General features: G+C 38.1%; 1 protein-coding gene across 8 annotated transcripts in view; it reads left to right on the top strand.

Moving 5' to 3' along the window:
• The window catches only part of nell1 (neural EGFL like 1), a 697019-nt gene that overhangs the window by 629385 nt on the left and 49182 nt on the right, over window positions 1-18452 (top strand). For 5 of the 8 annotated variants that reach the window (XM_062967794.1, XM_062967795.1, XM_062967791.1 and 2 more), the window contains one exon: window positions 4286-4426. The exons of the other annotated variants lie outside the window; for them this stretch is intronic. In XM_062967794.1, coding sequence (XP_062823864.1) covers window positions 4286-4426 — 141 coding nt within the window. The remainder of the gene's footprint in view (window positions 1-4285; window positions 4427-18452) is intronic. 8 annotated transcript variants of the gene reach the window in all.

Genomic DNA, 18452 nt, shown 5'->3' with positions numbered 1-18452 from the left:
AAAATATCTATCACCAGAAAGACACCACAAGGAAATTTCTTAAAACCTGACTTAATTTATATTTTTCAACATTGATGAAAATTATATATGCTCCTTTTTGGGGACACTTTTAGAAGTTTTCCTATAATTATTTTTCTGATGGTGCTTTCGTCATAACATTTATGTACAATTCAAATGTTGAAAGTGTTTTGATTCACAATATTTTCTATGTGTTAGATATATGCAACTAATCCAAATTAAATTGAATGGGCAGTGCAAAAGATAATAATATTGTCTGTGACCCACGACTGAACATTGAATATTGGCATGGCATTGGCTAGTGTATGTATCCTATTCTTCACCAAATACCTTAGTGCTACAAATTGAATAGGGGTTTCAGTAAATGGAACAATGTGACATCTTTAACATTGTCTAAAATCAGTTTCCATGTATAAAATTACAAACTCAGTCCATGGCCCAATTCACTTGAATTCAACAATGACAGTATTTATGTTTTAAGCATTTGGCAATGACATTGGATACTAGGGGTTGACTTTCCACTTGGCCATGGAAAACCACTCAGTGACATTGCGTAAGTCACACTCCAAGCTTAAAAGAAAGGCAAAGGAAAATGTTCCTTGAATGAATTTTTCCAAAAACACCCTATGATAGGTCACTTTAAGATTGCCATAAGTTGGACATGACTTCAAGGCACACAACAACAAACGAGAATCAACCTCCTAATTTCAACTATATGTAAAAGCTGCTGTGAGAAATAGGGTTGCCCATTATAATGAAATTGATTCTGTGCATACAAACTTTGGGTTTCATTGTAATGTAACCATAAGTTATGTGTGCACTTGAGTCCAAGACTGATTCTGACATTGTACCACTTCGACAACACATGGACCTAATGCTATGCAAAAACTATCTGTAAATTGTTCTCGCTTTCTCTGAAAGAAGAAATCTTTTCAGTCTGCTTTTATTCTTCTCTTCTTGGATAGAAATAATTCTCAGTGGATGAAAACAACTCATTCTTTTTTATGAAAGGCACTCATTTATTATTGGTGATATCTCCTGCAGTGATACTGAAAACCATCCAAGTGGGTATTTTTATTGGTTCTGTCTAAGCTGAAGAGTCAACCATTTTTTTCCATGAACCGCTTGAATTTTTTTACAGCCTCTTAATTTCTCTAAAGTCAGCATACAATTATTTAGATCATTTTAATCAAAACATTTCAAAATGCATACCAAAAAGGAGAATACCTTAAAGGTAAAAGTAAAAAGTTGCCAAAGTTACTTTGCAGAAAAGCTAGGGGATTAAAAGAAACTATTGGAAAATCATCACATTTACTGAAATTATTTGGGGGAATGCTTTCTCATTCACATCCTTCCATGTGTGGCTGAATTTGACTCTAGAAATAGGGTTAGTTTTTCCGCCATGATCTGTTGGACTGTTCCACAGATAGCTTGTAGAAATATTTTCCCCCTTTAACTTTTGTTGTGTTGCAACATAGTACTCAAATGAATTCAAATGAAATTGTTAGCATTGTTATGCACAAGATGGTCAGTGCTGTGAAGGTTCAAATGTTTTTGCTACAGCACAAAAGTTAAATAAACAAAATCACTATTCATACACACACACCTGAGTAAATACTTGGCAAAGTCATCTTTGTAAAATCATATAAAATCAAAGCACTAAAATCTGATTTTGCTGACATGGGATTTACAGGAACTGCCACACTTCAGAATTGTACTAATTCCCTGATCTTGTTCAGATATTATTATTATTATTATTATTAATAATACTAATAATAATAATAATAATAATAATAATAATAATAATAATAATTGTATTCTTGTATCCCGTAATAATAACTGTATTCTTGTATCCCGTCCTATCTACTCTAAGGGACTTGGGCTGGCTCACATGGGGACCAAGCCCAGTAATACACAATAAAATAACCAACATAGGTATATTTAACTTATAACATGTAAAATCATAAAGCATCCATTAAAATAAAATAAAAGCAACTCAACAACGATAGCCAGACACAATGAGCATATTCAGAAATTGGAGGCAGGCAGTTAAAATTATACACATGCAATACCTGGCAAAACATTGATGAGATGGACCAGAGTAAAGTACAGTAGCTGGGTATAGTTGGATACATTCATGATGTTGAAGTTATGAAAGATAGCATACTGACAACTACTCATTATATGCCAGTGAAGCTCACCAGAATCAGGCTTGCTTCAAAAGTAAAATACTTGCCTCAAATGATTGCCTAGTGGAACTGTGTAGAAATTTCCCAACTCCCATCTTTGGGGTGGGGTGGGGGTTTTACTTACCCCATACTGTCTATTTGGGAATGAGGAAATGGCTCAGCATGTACTGAGCAGCTTAACGAGCTGGGCATGTTTAGCCTGCAGAAGAGAAGGCTGAGAGGAAACATGATGAGGGCCATGTATGAAGAGGTGAGGGGAAGTCATAGGGAGGAGGGAGCAAGCTTGTTTTCTGCTGCCCTGGAGACTAGGACGTGGAACAAGGACTAGGCTCCTTTTCAGGAAAGGAGATTCCACCTGAACATCAGGAAGAACTTCCTCACTGTGAGAGCTGTTTGGCAGTGGAACTCTCTCCCCGGGACTGTAGTGGAGGCTCCTTCTTTGGGGGCTTTTAAACAGAAGCTGATGGCCATTTGTCGGGGGTGCTTTGAATGCAGTTCCTGCTTCTTGGCAGGGGGTTGGACTGGATGGTCCATGAGGTCTCTTCCAACTCTATGATTCTATAATTCTATGGTATCTTTAAATAGGTTTCAATGGCAGGTTTGGGAGGATAGAAGCAAAAATTGGTTCACCCTTTGAGTGAAAGGTCTGTTTTGAGGGGGCTGGAAGCTGGAAAGGAGCCTGCTCTTGGCATGGACATGGAGGTTGACTCTTCATTTTTTTAGTTCTATGGATTGGGGGTCCCTAGGTGTGCCTTCCAAAATATGACCATCTGATGTGATCAACACCAAATGTCAAATGACACTAGATAGGTGTCTCAGGTAGACAACTGCCTCAACTAAGACCTCCCGACTAAGTTGCACTACCCTTCTAGCAGGGTTTTCCAGGTTTTCCTCTTAAATAGTTAATAGGTAAAGTAAAGTGGCCTTTATTTCATCCAATTTTGTGTGTCTAGCCCCATTATTTCAGGGTTGGTCATCAAATGATTGCACCTATGACTGGAGAAAGAGGCACATCCTACAGAGGGATAGAGTTCTCTGTAGAAAACAGGTCTCTGTAATCCCCGCCCCCTTTCAAATGAATACATTTGAACAAATGTCTGGTTCAAAATTTAGAAAGTTTGCACATTGATTTCAATCAACTCCATATTGGTAGTTTGCCATTTTGGCATATATTTAATACAATAAATTAACATAGAATGGAACACATCTTTTCAGAAATAAGGGCTTTTTATTGCTAAATTTTTGAAAACTCTCCCTTCGGCATTTCGTTATATCCTTATAATGTTAATACAGTAGAGTCTCACTTATCCAAGCCTCGCGTATCCAAGCCTCTGGATTATCCAAGCCATTTTTGTAGTCAATGTTTTCAATATATCATGATATTTTGGTGCTAAATTCGTAAATACAGTAATTACAACATAACATTACTGCATATTGAACTACTTTTTCTGTCAAATTTGTTGTATAACATGATGTTTTGGTGCTTAATTTGTAAAATCATAACCTAATTTGATGTTTAATACGCTTTTCCTTAATCCCTCCTTATTATCCAAGATATTCGCTTATCCAAGCTTCTGCCGGCCCGTTTAGCTTGGATAAGTGAGACTCTACTGTATCAGGATATGTAGATTAGATAACTAAGCATCTCAACATCATCAAGATATTTGTTTTGAGCAGTTACCCTGATTGTCATCTAAGCTCGTTTGTGTGCACTTAATAAAATAAGAGATTGGAAAAGTTGCTGTTTATTAGTAGTCCCACTGGCTATGATGGCTAAGAAGTGTTAAAAGTTCTAGTCCAAAATATGATTTTCCCCCAAATTATTTTTAATATTCTGATAGATCCTTCCTAGATTTATTGTAGATAATGCAACCTTGTGGTTACCAAGAGTGAATCTATATAGGATAACAACATTCTGTTGTGATGTCGAGTGACATATAGATTACCAACTCATGCATTAAAATATGTGTTATGTTTTGTCCTGTAAGGCTTTTGTGGTGTTGTTGTTTTAAGTATCTGAAATGTTGGTGTCAAAGGAAATTAATATCCTGGCTGGTTTGTGTTTTTCTCTGAGGCAGATATTGATGAGTGTGCTGAGGGGATCATTGAATGTCACAACCATTCACGCTGTGTTAACCTCCCAGGGTGGTACCACTGTGAGTGCAGAAGCGGTTTCCATGACAATGGAACCTATTCACTTTCCGGGGAGTCCTGTGTTGGTAAGCAAAAATCAGAAGTGAAATTATGTTGTTGTTCTTCATGGTGTCTTATCCAAACTACAGTCCTCACCAAAGACAGTGTTTAGTGCTAGACTTAGAATGTAACCAACCAAGTATTTGGTCTTAGCACTGTTCTACATAATGTAATTTAGATGTTATTACAAGACAAGTGAATAATCCAGTCTCTTAGTATGATATAGATAATAAACATTCAGAGGTTATATTGGGAATTTGCTTCCCTTAGTTTAAAAAAATCAGCCCCAAAAGCCTGGGCTGATTTATCCATGGGTCAAGCACCTTAACTGTTATATATATATATATATATGTGTGTGTGTGTGTGTGTGTGTGTGTGTGTGTGTGTGTGTGTATATATATATATATGAACAATCTCCTTCTCTGAACAAAGTGGAGAAATGCAAGAGCTCAGTCTTTCCTAGGATAGCCTAAAAGAAGCACTGACCCTTTTTACTTTTCCTTCTACAGCACTGCCTCTGTCTTTTATGAATGCATGAATGGGGAAATGGCACTGGTTGTGTCCTGGGATGGTACCCGAGTGCTTTCCCCTCCCCTCAGAATAAGCCTCAATTTAGTCATAATTTTGGCCCCTAAACTTGCCCTTGACTTATACAACCTATACATGAGTATATATAGTATATTGCAATATGTTGAATTATCTATATCAGGCATCCACAAAATGCAGCCGTCCAGCTGTTTGGGCCTCCAGTTCCCTGAAGCCCTATGTACACTGACCAAGTGTACCTAATGGAAGGATGCACTGTATGTATCCCATTTACCTAGCACTGATTATCCTGCTCTAAATCAGGCATCCGTAAACTGCAGCCCTCCAGCTGTTTGGGCCTCCCAAAAGCCCAGCTTGTTCAATGGTCAGGAATTATCAGAGTTGGAGGCTTAAACAGCTGGAGGGCTGCAGTTTGAGGATGCCTACTCTATATGATGTCATTCATAAGAATTTTAATTTTAAAATTGTCTTAAAATTCTAACAATGCAAAGAAGATAACATTTCATTCTGAGTTAATTTCCTTTAAATTTTGCTATATTATGTTTCATTTGTTCATGTGCAGCATATGTTGTTTGGTTTATTTTCAAATGGTAAAAAGATCAAGGTAGCCTTCACTGGAGAAAGAGTAGAGATGCATATGTTTGACTATTTTATCCTCAAATATGTAATATTTGCAATTTTCTCCCCAATGCAGGAGAAAACAAATATTTCTGCACAGCTCTTGCCCAATATACCCAGAAGTATTTGGGGAAATTATTCTGTGAAGAAGGTTTATATGAAAATTGTGGGGTGGGGGAAGCACTTAGAAACCATTTTTTTGTGGAGCAGAGTATCTGGAAATCTGGAAGGACAATAAAAGTGTCTTTCTGGAAATGGGTGTGTGTGTGAACAGAATGCTTATGTGTATGGGCATGAAGAATCTGTGTTAATCATTATGCAGCATTTTGGGAGAAGAGACTATTAATGTATACATACATAATAAAGACTCACCATTCTAGTTCACATGTTTTTCTTGTGTGTGTATCTGAAAGAAAAGGAGGGAATTATTTTGTATATATTCTTTGAGTGTCAATCATATACTGTGTATTTTATGTATAAAAAAACAGGGTTGCTATGAATTATGCTTATGGGTGGAATTCAGTGTTGTACTTATGAATGTTAACCTAGGGTTAAGCATTTGTAAATAATTCATATTCATGTTCCCTACATGATCTCAGTGAACATGCGCAATCTCCTGTTGGTTGGGCACAGCAGACCGATGTATCAAGATCCAACCCATTACTAATATCTCATGTGGGTGAGGAATTGCAAAAGGATCCTATGTCTAATTGTCACACAGGCGACCGCTCACATGAAAGGGTTAGAAATAACAGTTTGCTGTACCTCAATGGACAGAAGAACAGTCCTTGTTGCTCAAAGCAGGATTTGGGGGGGGGGGGGGGAGGAAATACTACTTAGTTAAATATACAGGCAGTCTCCAAGTTACAAACATCTGACTTACAACAAGGCAATTTTTTTCTTCCACAACAAGGCAATTTTTTTTCAAAAATTGACTTATCACAGGGACAGAAAGTAAGGTGAAATATTCTGAACAGGGCACAGACAGCAAAACAAATGCCACAGAGATGTTAACTCTTCCCTATCCAAAGCATGCATGCATTCATAGCTGGAGTTACATTTTTAAAAACGTACCTGTTCCGACTTACATACAAATTCAACTTAGGAACCTATCTTGTTTGCAACTTGAGGACTGCTTGTATATGTAAGTAAATTCCGGTGATTATGTGTATGTGTGTGTGACAGAGAGAGGCAGAGAAGGAAGAGGAGGTGAAAGAGATGTTTCTGTGGTACTCTGTTCAGAAGTGAGACAAGTGTCTTTGTATCTGTTCCATTGTGTATGTAATGTATTGATCAATGAAAATGTTTCAGTAAATATTTTTTCTTTCTATGGAACTATATCTATGCTTGCTTTCTGCTGCATGTTGGACAGTATGGCTGGACATCATTTTGTTTGACAGTTTCCCTCAAAAATGATTTTTTTTAATTCACTGCATTACGTGCTGGACACCATATGTGCATATGCAAATATCTTAATGTAAATACTAGATTAGCATATGCACTTATGAGTTCCAGCATATAATGGAGTAATTTTTTAAAAAAAAACTTCCACCAAATCTCTCTCTTGACCCAATTGTTAATTCAAGCTGTCTTTAATATTATAAAAGAAAAGAAAGTTTCATAAAGTTCTAATTGCTTTTCATTTGTGCTTCCCTTGAGCTACCTGTTTGTCCATTGCTCCATGTTTTGACAGCTCTATGAGGTGATCAGCTGTTTTGGGCTTTTAGAAAGTGCACATGCGCTGGAGCAGTCCACACAGGGGGGAGGATAGGAAAGCTTGTGTTTTGCATGACTGCGGAATTGGGTTTTAAATGTACCTTTTAAACATATGCTTTTTAAAAATATATATTTTTATTAAAGTTTTACAGCAAATAACTAGACCAAGAAAACAGAAATAAAAAATATTAAAAATATGAAGAGAAAAAAAAAGATAAGATTGAGTTTTTGGACATCGAAAGTGGGGAAACATTAATTTATATAGAAAAGTAGGAAAAAGAGAAGTAAGAGAAATAAAATAAAATAAAAATGTTGAATTCCATCTTGCTTTTGCTGGTTCTTGAGTTCATTCCAAATTAATGTCATACTATGATAATACTGCTTCCCCTTCGTGTCTTTCTTTCCTTTGGATTGAGTAACTTCAGCAAATGAAATCTAATTGCATCTGTTTTAAATAGACAGAAACAGTTTCTGGGACAGTATAATGAAGGTGGAGAATAAATTGATTACTAAAATTTATTTAAAAAATTATTAGAGTGGGCAACAGAAAAAGAACAAATAAAAGAATGTATGGTGAAGTGGGCACAGAATGTTGGCCACTAAGTTGAACTAAAATGCTGGGGAAAAGCCTGAAATCAAAGGATTAAATACACTTATTCATACGATATGAAAGAAAACTGGCTCAAGATGCAGTACAGATGGTACATTACACCATACAAAATTTCTAAATGCCATAAGAATGCATCCAACAAATGTTGGAAGTGCGAACAACAGATAGGCACCTTTTTCCATACCTGGTGGTCCTGCCCAAAAGCACAATGGTATTGGAAAGAAATCAATGAAGCCATACAAACAATACTAAAAATAAAAATTCAAAGAGAGCCTGAATTTTTTCTACTGGGTATGTTAGATATAGAAAATGATAAAAATAGATTTTGTTTAACTATCTGGTCACGGTGGCTAGGATTGTATACGACAGGATTTGGAGACAAAGAGAGATACCAAAAAAAGAGGACTGGTTAAATAAAGTTTTAGAGATCATGAACATGGACAGACTGACCTATTGGTTATCACCAAACCAGGGTCTGCCTAAGAAGGAAACTAATTGAGACCTAGTAAAAGAGGACTTAAATACATGCTTTTCAGCTGTTAACCCAATTCCACTTGCACTTTGGTTAAACATTGTTTAGATACCCCATATTTTAACCCAGTTACTTCAAGATTTTTAGCCATGTGTAGAAGGGGCCCCAGTGTTCATGATATCATGAGATCATACTCTGAGATCGCAATCATCATTCTTTTTTCAAAAATTTCAATAAAGTATTTAAATTATTATTTGCATTATTATTTCTTTTATATCTCAGGAACAGATTATAGTGATGGAATACATGTAACAGGACAGAGATTCAAACTCTAGCATGTTCAGTTCAATATTCCACTAAAAATTAGAGAGCTCTGTTGCTAGTTAGTGTAGACCAGTGTGGTCCAACCCACAGCCCATGGGCCGCATGTGGCCCACCAATTCATTTTTGTTGGCCCTTGCCCTTCCTACTGGAAAAAATTTTAATTTAACATTTGGGGAAAAATCATTAACCCTTCTTACTGCTTTAAGTTTTTAAGAATTTGTTTTCTTTCTGGAATGTCTCTGGCCCTCACATTCCTATACTAAAGTTTGATTGGCCCTTGGGTAACTAAAGGTTGAACCACACTGGTGTAGACAATATCAGGCTTGGTAGACCAGTGATCTACTCTCACTTTCACATTTGTGGTTGAACATTTGGAATATAACAATTAGTTTCTCTTCTGGTCCACCTAAAATAGACCCCAAGGGAGCTAGTGGTTGCCTTTTTGTACATTCAAGCATGATATCATAAAATGTATTATGCTGGCATCAAGCATCCTATGTAACCGTGATCTAATTCTTACGTTTAAGCCAGTTTCCAGTGATCACTAGCCTATAGGTCAGGAAAGGGAATTCCTGGAGAACTAAAAAAGGTAACTATTTCACAGGATTCAGGTGTGTGTGTGTGCACATGCACTGAGATTTTAATGACTCGTATTTGTCCTGAACAACTCCCTTCTCACTGAAACTGAATATAGTAAGTCCACATTCCAAAACAATCCTTTTACTTGATAAGGAACAACACAATGTACCCAAGGGCCATGCACTTTGATTTAAAAAAGAACCATGTTTCCCAGAGTGAGATTCTTTATGACAGTGATTCTCAACCTGTGGGTCCCAGGTGTTTTGGCTTACAACCAGTTTACCAGCTGTTAAAATTTCTGGGAGTTGAAGGCCAAAACATCTGGGGATCCACAGGTTGAGAACCACTGCTCTATGTTGACCCAACAACATATTCACGGATGGGGGTTCATAAGCTCAAAAAATAATCGAACTACTCTGGCCACTTTTTGCTCATTCCTGCTTGAAGCTACTTTGTACTTTTTAATTGGGACAATAGTTTTTCAAATAATTTTTAAATATCTAAATAGGAAATGTGTGTGCGGTTCTGTAAAATATAATAATAATAATAATAATAATAATAATAATAATAATAATAGTTTTATTTCTTGACCACCTCTCCTCACAACTTGAGGTGGGTTACAGCATTACTAAAACATAAACAAATACATAAGCGATTTAAAACACTCTGTAAAATACATATATTAAAACATATTTCCATAAAATACATATTAAAATATACAAAACAAAAATTAGTCATACAATGGAAGTTTAAAATTCATCATTAAAACTGTTTTAGTAGACTAGATAGGTCTTCCCACACCAATATGCAGTCCAGATTCAATGTAACATGTAAAGCAACAAAGCTGTAAACCAAATTCTAGCTGTGATCTTGATAGTAAATTTGTCTCCCAAATCTGGTATAAATAATCAAACTTGTTCAGGGTGCCAGCTGGCTTTTTGAAAATTCTGCCATGGTGATATCATTTTCCAACTGTATGGAAATATCTCTATGATAATAGTAATTGAGACAATGATGAAGATTTTAAACATAACTAAAACAATGGGGGCCGCTGGTGGTGGCGCAGTGTGTTAAAGCACTGAGCTGCTGAACTTGCAGACCGAAAGGTCCCAGGTTCAATTCCCAGGAGCGGAATGAGCGCCCGCTGTTAGCCCCAGCTCCTGCCAACCTAGCAGTTTGAAAACATGCAAATGTGAGTAGATCAATAGGTACCGCTCTGGCGGGAAGGTAAAGGCACTCCATGCAGTCATGCCAGCCACATGACCTTGGAGGTGTCTACGGACAACGCTGGCTCTTCAGCTTAGAAATGGAGATGAGCACCAACCCCTAGAGTCGGTCACGACTGGACTTAACGTCAGGGGAAAACCTTTATCTTTACCTAAAACAATGGTATGCCTCCCGGAATAAATCTGTATATGTGGAAGAGTTTTACACACTAACATGGGCTATAAGAAATATAGTCCCTTCTCAACTTCTCCATACCCCATTTTAAAGAGCAAGTATGCTGGATTCAAGCAGTTGTGTTATTGGTGTAAGTTGATAATGGTTTAACTTCGTGTGTATAGGTATACACACACATACTGGGTTAGTAAAATAAACAAACAAACAAACAAACAAACAAGCTTTATCTGTATTACTGTTTTAAATAACTTAAGGGAGAGTTTTCCAAATGCCACTTTATTGTACTGGCTGATATTCATAGAAATTTAGGACAAATGCAAAGAAATGATTGGCATTTTAAAATAGGATTTTAGAAGAGTTTATATCCCCACCTGTTTTTTAGTCTGCTTGGAGCTGACTGTTGCTATAAGGCAATGCACGTCCAATGAATCCACACTAGTGGATGTCACAGGTGTGAGTGTCAAAAATGACAAATTTCATAGCATTTCATGGCTTTAATAGATAATCCTCCACATGAAAGTAATTCCTACTTAAAGTCATTACCGGGTGCTTAAAATTTGACCAAATTATCATTTCATTGCAAATTAAGCTGTCTTACGTAACACAGTAGGGCTCTAAGGGTTCTGAAGTTTTATTGGAATTGGAACTATTATTATGTCCTACTCATAAGTTTGATAAACGATCTGTGTTCCAAAAAAGAAGTCTTGTTTGTAGTGTACTAAAGTAGTATAGAGTTAGGGAAAGGGTTGGGTTTGGGGTTTGTTTGTTTTTTGGATTTTGTTTTCTCTATGTGCACTTGGGATGGCACTTTCCCAAACCTCCCTGTGGAAACTAAGAGGGAGAAAAATAATAGGGTTGTGCAAAACTTGGTTTGTAACTTGTTTGTCATTTCTATTTCATAAGATTTGTATATACAAACAGATATTAAGATACACAGGGTGCCCATGCAAAAGCTTGAGAATAAATACTCTTCCAATACTTTTTGTTTAAATGCTGTAATCCTTGGAAGCCTCCCAAAATCACTTTCATTTTCAGCGCAAGTGAGGTGAAGCCGAAGAGGCTCCATTCCTCTTTAAATTAAAAAGAGACAGGCTGCTTCTCACCATGCATCGAGCAGCTGGGCCGCAAGAGCTGAAAGAACTGGGAAGGAGGAGACAGAGAATATAGAATTCTGGGAAATGTAGTTTGGGAAGGTGAGGACCCACTTGGCAGACAATTCAAAAGGCCCTGACATTTTTCAGAATTCTGCTCAGCCGCAGAAATCCCCAATTAGGATAAGGGAGAGATTTGTCCCTCCATAGCAGCAGCCAGAGTTCCAATAAATTATTGAATCTGCAAGGAGGACTGACTGATACTTCAACACTAGTATTATTTACTATTTATGTCATTTCTATCCTGCCTTTCTCACCTGAAGGGACTCAAGGCAGCTTACAGATCTGGCAAAAAATCAGTGCCATTAAAAACAACAAAAACAACAATACAATAAAACATAAAACAGCAGCAGTCATTGCTAATTGTCAACACAGATTTACCAAAAACAAGTCATGCCAGTCTAATCTGATCTCTTTTTTCGATAGAGTTACAAGCTGGGTCGATACAGGGAATGCCGTGGATGTAACGTACCTAGATTTCAGTAAGGCCTTCAACAAAGTCCCTCACAACCTTCTGGCAAACAAACTAGTAAAATGTGGGCTAGACAAAACTACGGTTAGGTGGATCTGTAATTGGCTAAGCGAACGAACCCAAAGGGTGCTCACCAATGCGTCGTCTTCATCTTGGAAAGACGTCACGAGTGGAGTGCTGCAGGATTCCGTCCTGGGCCCGGTTCTGTTTAACATCTTTATTAACGACTTAGATGAAGGGTTAGAAGGCACGATCATCAAGTTTGCAGATGACACCAAACTGGGAGGGATAGCCAACACTCCAGAAGAAAGGAGCAGAATTCAAAACGATCTTAACAGACTAGAGAGATGGGCAGAAACTAACAAAATGAAGTTCAACGGGGACAAATCCAAGATACTTTTTTTTAAAAAAAGATACAGAATGGGGGACGCCTGGCTCGACAGCAGTAGGTGTGAAAAAGATCTTGGAGTCCATGTGGACAACAAGTTAAACATGAGCCAGCAATGTGATGCGGCTGCTAAGAAAACCAATGGGATTTTGGCCTGCATCAATAGGGGTATAGCGTCTAGATCCAGGGAAGTCATGCTCCCCCTCTATTCGGCCTTGGTCAGACCACACCTGGAATACTGTGTCCAATTCTGGGCACCTCAATTGAAGGGAGATGTTGACAAACTGGAAAGCGTCCAGAGGAGGACAACTAAAATGATCAAAGGTCTGGAGAACAAGCCCTATGAGGAGCAGCTTAAAGAGCTGGGTATGTTTAGCCTGCAGAAGAGAAGGCTAAGAGGAGACATGATAGCCATGTACAAATATGTGAGGGGAAGTCATAGGGAGGAGGGAGCAAGCTTGTTTTCTGCTGCTCTGCAGACTAGGACGCGAACAATGGCTTCAAACTACAGGAAAGGAGATTCCACCTGAACATCAGGAAGAACTTCCTCACTGTGAGGGCTGTTCGGCAGTGGAACTCTCTCCCCCAGACTGTGGTGGAGGCTCCTTCTTTGGAGGCTTTTAAACAGAGGCTGGATGGCCATCTGTCGGGGGTGCTTTGAGTGTGATTTCCTGCTTCTTGGCAGCGGGTTGGACTGGATGGCCCATGAGATCTCTTCCAACTCTACTCTTCTATGATTCTATGATTCTAATTTACATTAGTAAGTAAATCTATGCTGGACTGGGGAAAAAATCCCTAAATTGAAGTTCTATAGGTTATGTTGTGTTGTGGTCATATATAGAGAGACATTCAATGAGATAGCTGTTGTGGTTTTAAAAAAATATTGTTGTCAAAACTTTATAAAAAATCCCAAAAATCAGTAGATATGTGAATCTTTCTGAAAGGTGAGGGAAATGATCCCCTGTTATCTTGTGTCATTGTATAGAAAATTCAAGGAGATAGCTCTTGTAGGGTTTTTTTTTTAAAAAAAAAAATGTTTGTAAAGATCTTGAAAATTCCCCAAAAATCAGTGAATGAGTTAAACATTCTGAAATTTGATAGGCTAACAGTGGTAAATGTGTCCTAAAATTGTTGCAAGTTTCATGCTGATAGCTCTAACAATGAGGGAGAAAGGAGCTCTTGAAGTTTCCCCATTGGCACAATTACTTAATGAAAAATAGTTACCTTGTTACAGTTATGATATGGACCCCGTCCAATTCAGGAAATACTTTAGAAATGATTCCCCCACCCCAATTTTGTAATAAGTATTGAAATATGTTTTTCATTGATCACACAGGCCTAATAATAACCTTGCATGTTCCCCCACCTTTCAATGAATTGGTTGAAACAGCCCTCATACTACTGAAACCACTAGACATAAATAGTGAAAAGAAGATAACTTTGAAATGTTACAGACTAATTTTCGGCCTGTAGAAATGTGTACAATTGATGTGTTGAAATTTGACTCAGTTATCAAAGGCAAGTACAGGACTATCCTTGCATAAGAAGAGAAGTAACAGGAAGTTTAGGGGAACTTCAATTTTAATATGATATATTTTTAAAGAAAAAGAATATTGTACAGGTAGAAGGAATTAGATTATCACCTGAGGCCAAAATGACCCTGGTGACTGTTGAGGAAGGAGGGTTGAAAACACCAGGGGAAATTGAGAGGAGTATCCTAAAAGACAACATGGCAACATGTTTTTTGGAAGCTACTACTCATTATTTTGTTATTTTACCAAAATACAGTGCCTTCATTTTCACCCACACCAAGTGATGTGACAGTTCACAAGGTTATAGAGTGTTATCACCAGGTGTAAGCTCTGAGTGGAATATGAAATTAATGGGGTTGTTTTAATTAAATGGCATTGCTGAGCCATCTGCTGTTACAGTCCAATGCCAAAGAGATTTAACCAGTTTTTACTCTCCATTTATACTAGTCTCTAACAGGCATTAATTTTTAGAAATAGTTATGGCTATGCAATACTGAAGCAGATTGTAATGTTTTAAAAGTACTTCAGTCAATTTCTTTTAAAATGTGACTAAGGGGAGAACTCTCTGATTGCATATAATAGTTCCACTTGCTTCAGAAATAACTACAGAACAAAGTGAAATGTGAACATTGCAAACAGATTTCTGCTAATCATATATAACTTTACAGTTTTGCAAACCTGCGGCTGATGCACAAATCATTAAAATTAAAAGGATTTTACTACTCAGATGCTTGAAGTGTTGACAGAAGCTCCCAATTTCCCCATAGTGCAAGAGAAAATGTTTTAAGGACAAAATCACACAAGAATGACACCAGTTTTAATTTACATTAGTAGTTTGCTGTTATCCAATGCTGAATTGAATGACACACATGCTCTGAATGTGGTTGGCAACATGCAGAGGTTTAATATTGTTATATGGTTAACCAGCAGGGAGTTCAACATTTTCTTGCACTCTTCCCCTAGGTTTGAACAGCACAACTGGCTGTCTTTCCTAAAGTCTGGGCAGATATCAGAACAAATTTATTCCACTCCACTCAAAACTGCTCTATCTATGCTGGGATACGGAATGCAGCCAAAATGGCATCTGAGTCAAGTGAAAGCAAGCAAAAACTTGGAAAACAACCAAAAAGCACTCAATTGCACTGTATGTTTGTGTGGCAGATGCCAGCTCATTGAGATATCAGTGGCATTGTTCATGCTGTACAATAGCAGAGATAGTGACATATCAGGACTTGCCTCTTAACTCCAAAACAACATGGGGTTGATGGTCCAGATGATGAACTAATCAGCCAGAAGAAAAATTATCTGAACATTTAAGTTTTGCTTTTTGCTGGGTGTCAGAAAACAAAAGCCAAATAGCAATCATTCCTCTCATCCTGTGTTCTTTTTAAAGTTGTAGTAATTAAATAAATAGCCAGAAGTTTTGTTTTTTGTTCAAACCTACTTCTGGGCCCACCTCAAATACCTGACCAGGTATCAGATGTTGTTACTGTTTGGAAGTGTTGGTATCTGTTACATGACCCCACTCACATTTAGTGCCATTCCTATGCACCTAATGTCTCTAGTAAGGCTTGAATTTGGAAAGAAGGCAGATGCTATATTTATAAAGAAAGATGAAGTTGGTTTACAAGTGCTGTCAGTGTTTAATTGTATATACATCTCTGTCTAGGCTCATGCTCCAAAACCAATTCATACCAGACAAAAAATAGTAGCATGGATAGCTGTGCATAGCAGTCTCACATAATAGTTTATAAATATCTTACATCCAGAGGAATGGCACCAAATACAAAGGGGTCATGTAACAGCTACCAACACTTATAAACAATAAAACAATTCTACCTAGTTAGTTATCTGAGAATCTCTCTCTCTCTCTCTCTCTCTCTCTCTCTCTCTCTCTCTCTCTGTGTAATAATAATTTAAATATATACATTAAATCCGATTTTTTAGTCACAAATAGAATAGACCCATTGAATCACTTTTTGAATGTTAGATCAAGTTTGTTTTTGGTTTGGGTTTTGTTTTTGTTTTTTGAAATCCAGTGTATTTAATATGCCTTTTAAAACTAGGACTAGCAAGAGGATTCAAACTTCAGTGTGCTTGATTGTGAGTTTAAATCAAATAGAGATATGTTTGAAAAGTTACAAAGGGAGTGATATAAATATTCAGCTTTGCCACCCAACTACTGTAATAACAAGACCACACAACAATATGGGATTAACTATGAGAAACTTTTATTAATGTTACCTATTCGACCTTTTGTGACCTGCAAAACATTTCTAAAGGGTATGAACATGGTGTGGAATAAGCTGAGACAGTGACCATCTAAGTCCAACTCCTTGGCTAACTTGTGTGAGACACCTGAGTCTCCAAATACAATAAAACTGTTTTGTTTCCAGGGCAACCGATCAGGGAAATGGAATGGAGAATTCTGTCCCAACTCAGAAGGATTTATTGAGGCCAGAACTCTCCCTGTTCCAAGGCCAGTTCCGTTCGCCCTCACCTTGGTTATTTAAATCGCAAGTGAGGGTTTCAGTTCCTGACCTACACAACAAAGGGGTGCTTTAGGTGTTCACTGAGATGTGAACACATCCCTGTTTCCTGCCACAGATTAGAGGCAAGCATCCACTTAATCCCTAGCCCCACCAAGCCCACCAAAACAGCTGATATGCCCCTTTGCAGGTCACAATGAAACTGGTGGTTTCCTGCATCTGAGAGGTGGATGCCATCAGCTCAAAGAAATCCTTTCTAAGATTGGTTGTTTCCTGGTGTTGTACATAAGATCCCATATCTTTGCTCAAGGTTTTGTGAATTGCCCAATTAACTCTCTTCCTAGCTCCTAACATCACCACCTCATGGCCATTTTTGCCTTCATTTTGGATAATAGCTGACCACAAAATGTGGGTATGAGGCCATGCCTTCTTAATTTTGTAGAAATTGGCCAGTGTCTGCAGGAAGAGTGTCCTGCTTTTGAGTGGCCCCAGGTTGTTGCCACCTAGGTGGTTCACCAGAATATCGGCAGGGGGTCCTGTCCCTGAATCAAACAGCAAAGGGACATAAACCATCCCAACAGAGGCCTCTTCTCCCTCTCCACTCAAAAGTGGTCATTGAGGCGAACCCCAGGTGCTGGCTAAAGGAACTCATATGGGCCTGTTGCTCCATTCAATGGTTGTATCTGTGGCCGCGGATCAGGACTCATCTAAGCACCAGCGACCCATCATCTGAAACAACACATAAATATTAGTATACAAAACTGGTCGAAGATACAAATGTAAACTCCAGACCTCCATCTGCCTAATGTGTGAATCTTGGTGGAATCATAGCCCAAGGCTGCTGCTGTTGATGTGTCCCCTATACGAAAGGAATGGGTTCCAAATGTTTGACCTTGTATGCCTACTGCTTTAAGCACTGTGGACGTGGCTGTCCAAAACTGATACTTTGTGAAGGGAGCACCATTGTGGTGATAGAAAAGAGGGCCAGCTGAGGTGCCCCTAATGCCAATATAATGCTCAATTGCCTGGACCAGACATAGATCCGCATAGCTACTGTTTGTGAGCTTTATGGAGGACCCTTTACTTTTCTGCTCTGTTTTGGACCTTTGACAAACAGCTGTAATGTTTTGGGAGTTAACTGTAAATTCAAAAACTTTGATGCTCACTGTGATTGATCAGATTTGGAGCCCACCACCAACTCACTGACCCTGAGGGCGGCGACAAAGGCTATAAGGGCTGCCGCATGAAAGATAAGCTCTTTTTGATGGGAGGAACACACCTAATGCCAAATTTGTCTAAGGTCCTTTAGGATTCCTGATGAAAGGGGTTGAGGGCTATTGGAGGGCTTCTCATACTCATGTGACCAACCTTCTACAGAAATCTGTAGTACAATCTGGAAAGCCCTGGGCCTTAAATCAAAAGGCAAGTGTGAATATTTTATCCCAGATGGACTGTGGGGCTAGACCTTTTCTCTTAAAAAAGATAGAAAATTGTCAAGCATGTTCAATTGGCAGAATGTCATTTATCCTGTAATATTGTCTGAATTCCGTGAAGTCCCAAACAGCCTTGATGTAGGACTTTTTGGAACTCGGCTCCAAGGCCAACTTGATACCCCTGACTAATTCCTTAGTTCAATCTCCCATAGACAGTCCAGCATGGGCTCCTGCCAAATATAGGCGTTGCGTGTCAGCTGCCTGAAGCACACCATCTGCATGCAGATTTTCTCCAGGCACTCTGGAATATGTAAATACCAG

The sequence above is a fragment of the Anolis carolinensis genome, chromosome 1 (genome assembly GCF_035594765.1).
Source record: "Anolis carolinensis isolate JA03-04 chromosome 1, rAnoCar3.1.pri, whole genome shotgun sequence".
In the NCBI taxonomy this organism is placed as follows: domain Eukaryota; kingdom Metazoa; phylum Chordata; class Lepidosauria; order Squamata; family Dactyloidae; genus Anolis; species Anolis carolinensis.
This window is presented reverse-complemented; position numbering and strand designations above follow the sequence as displayed.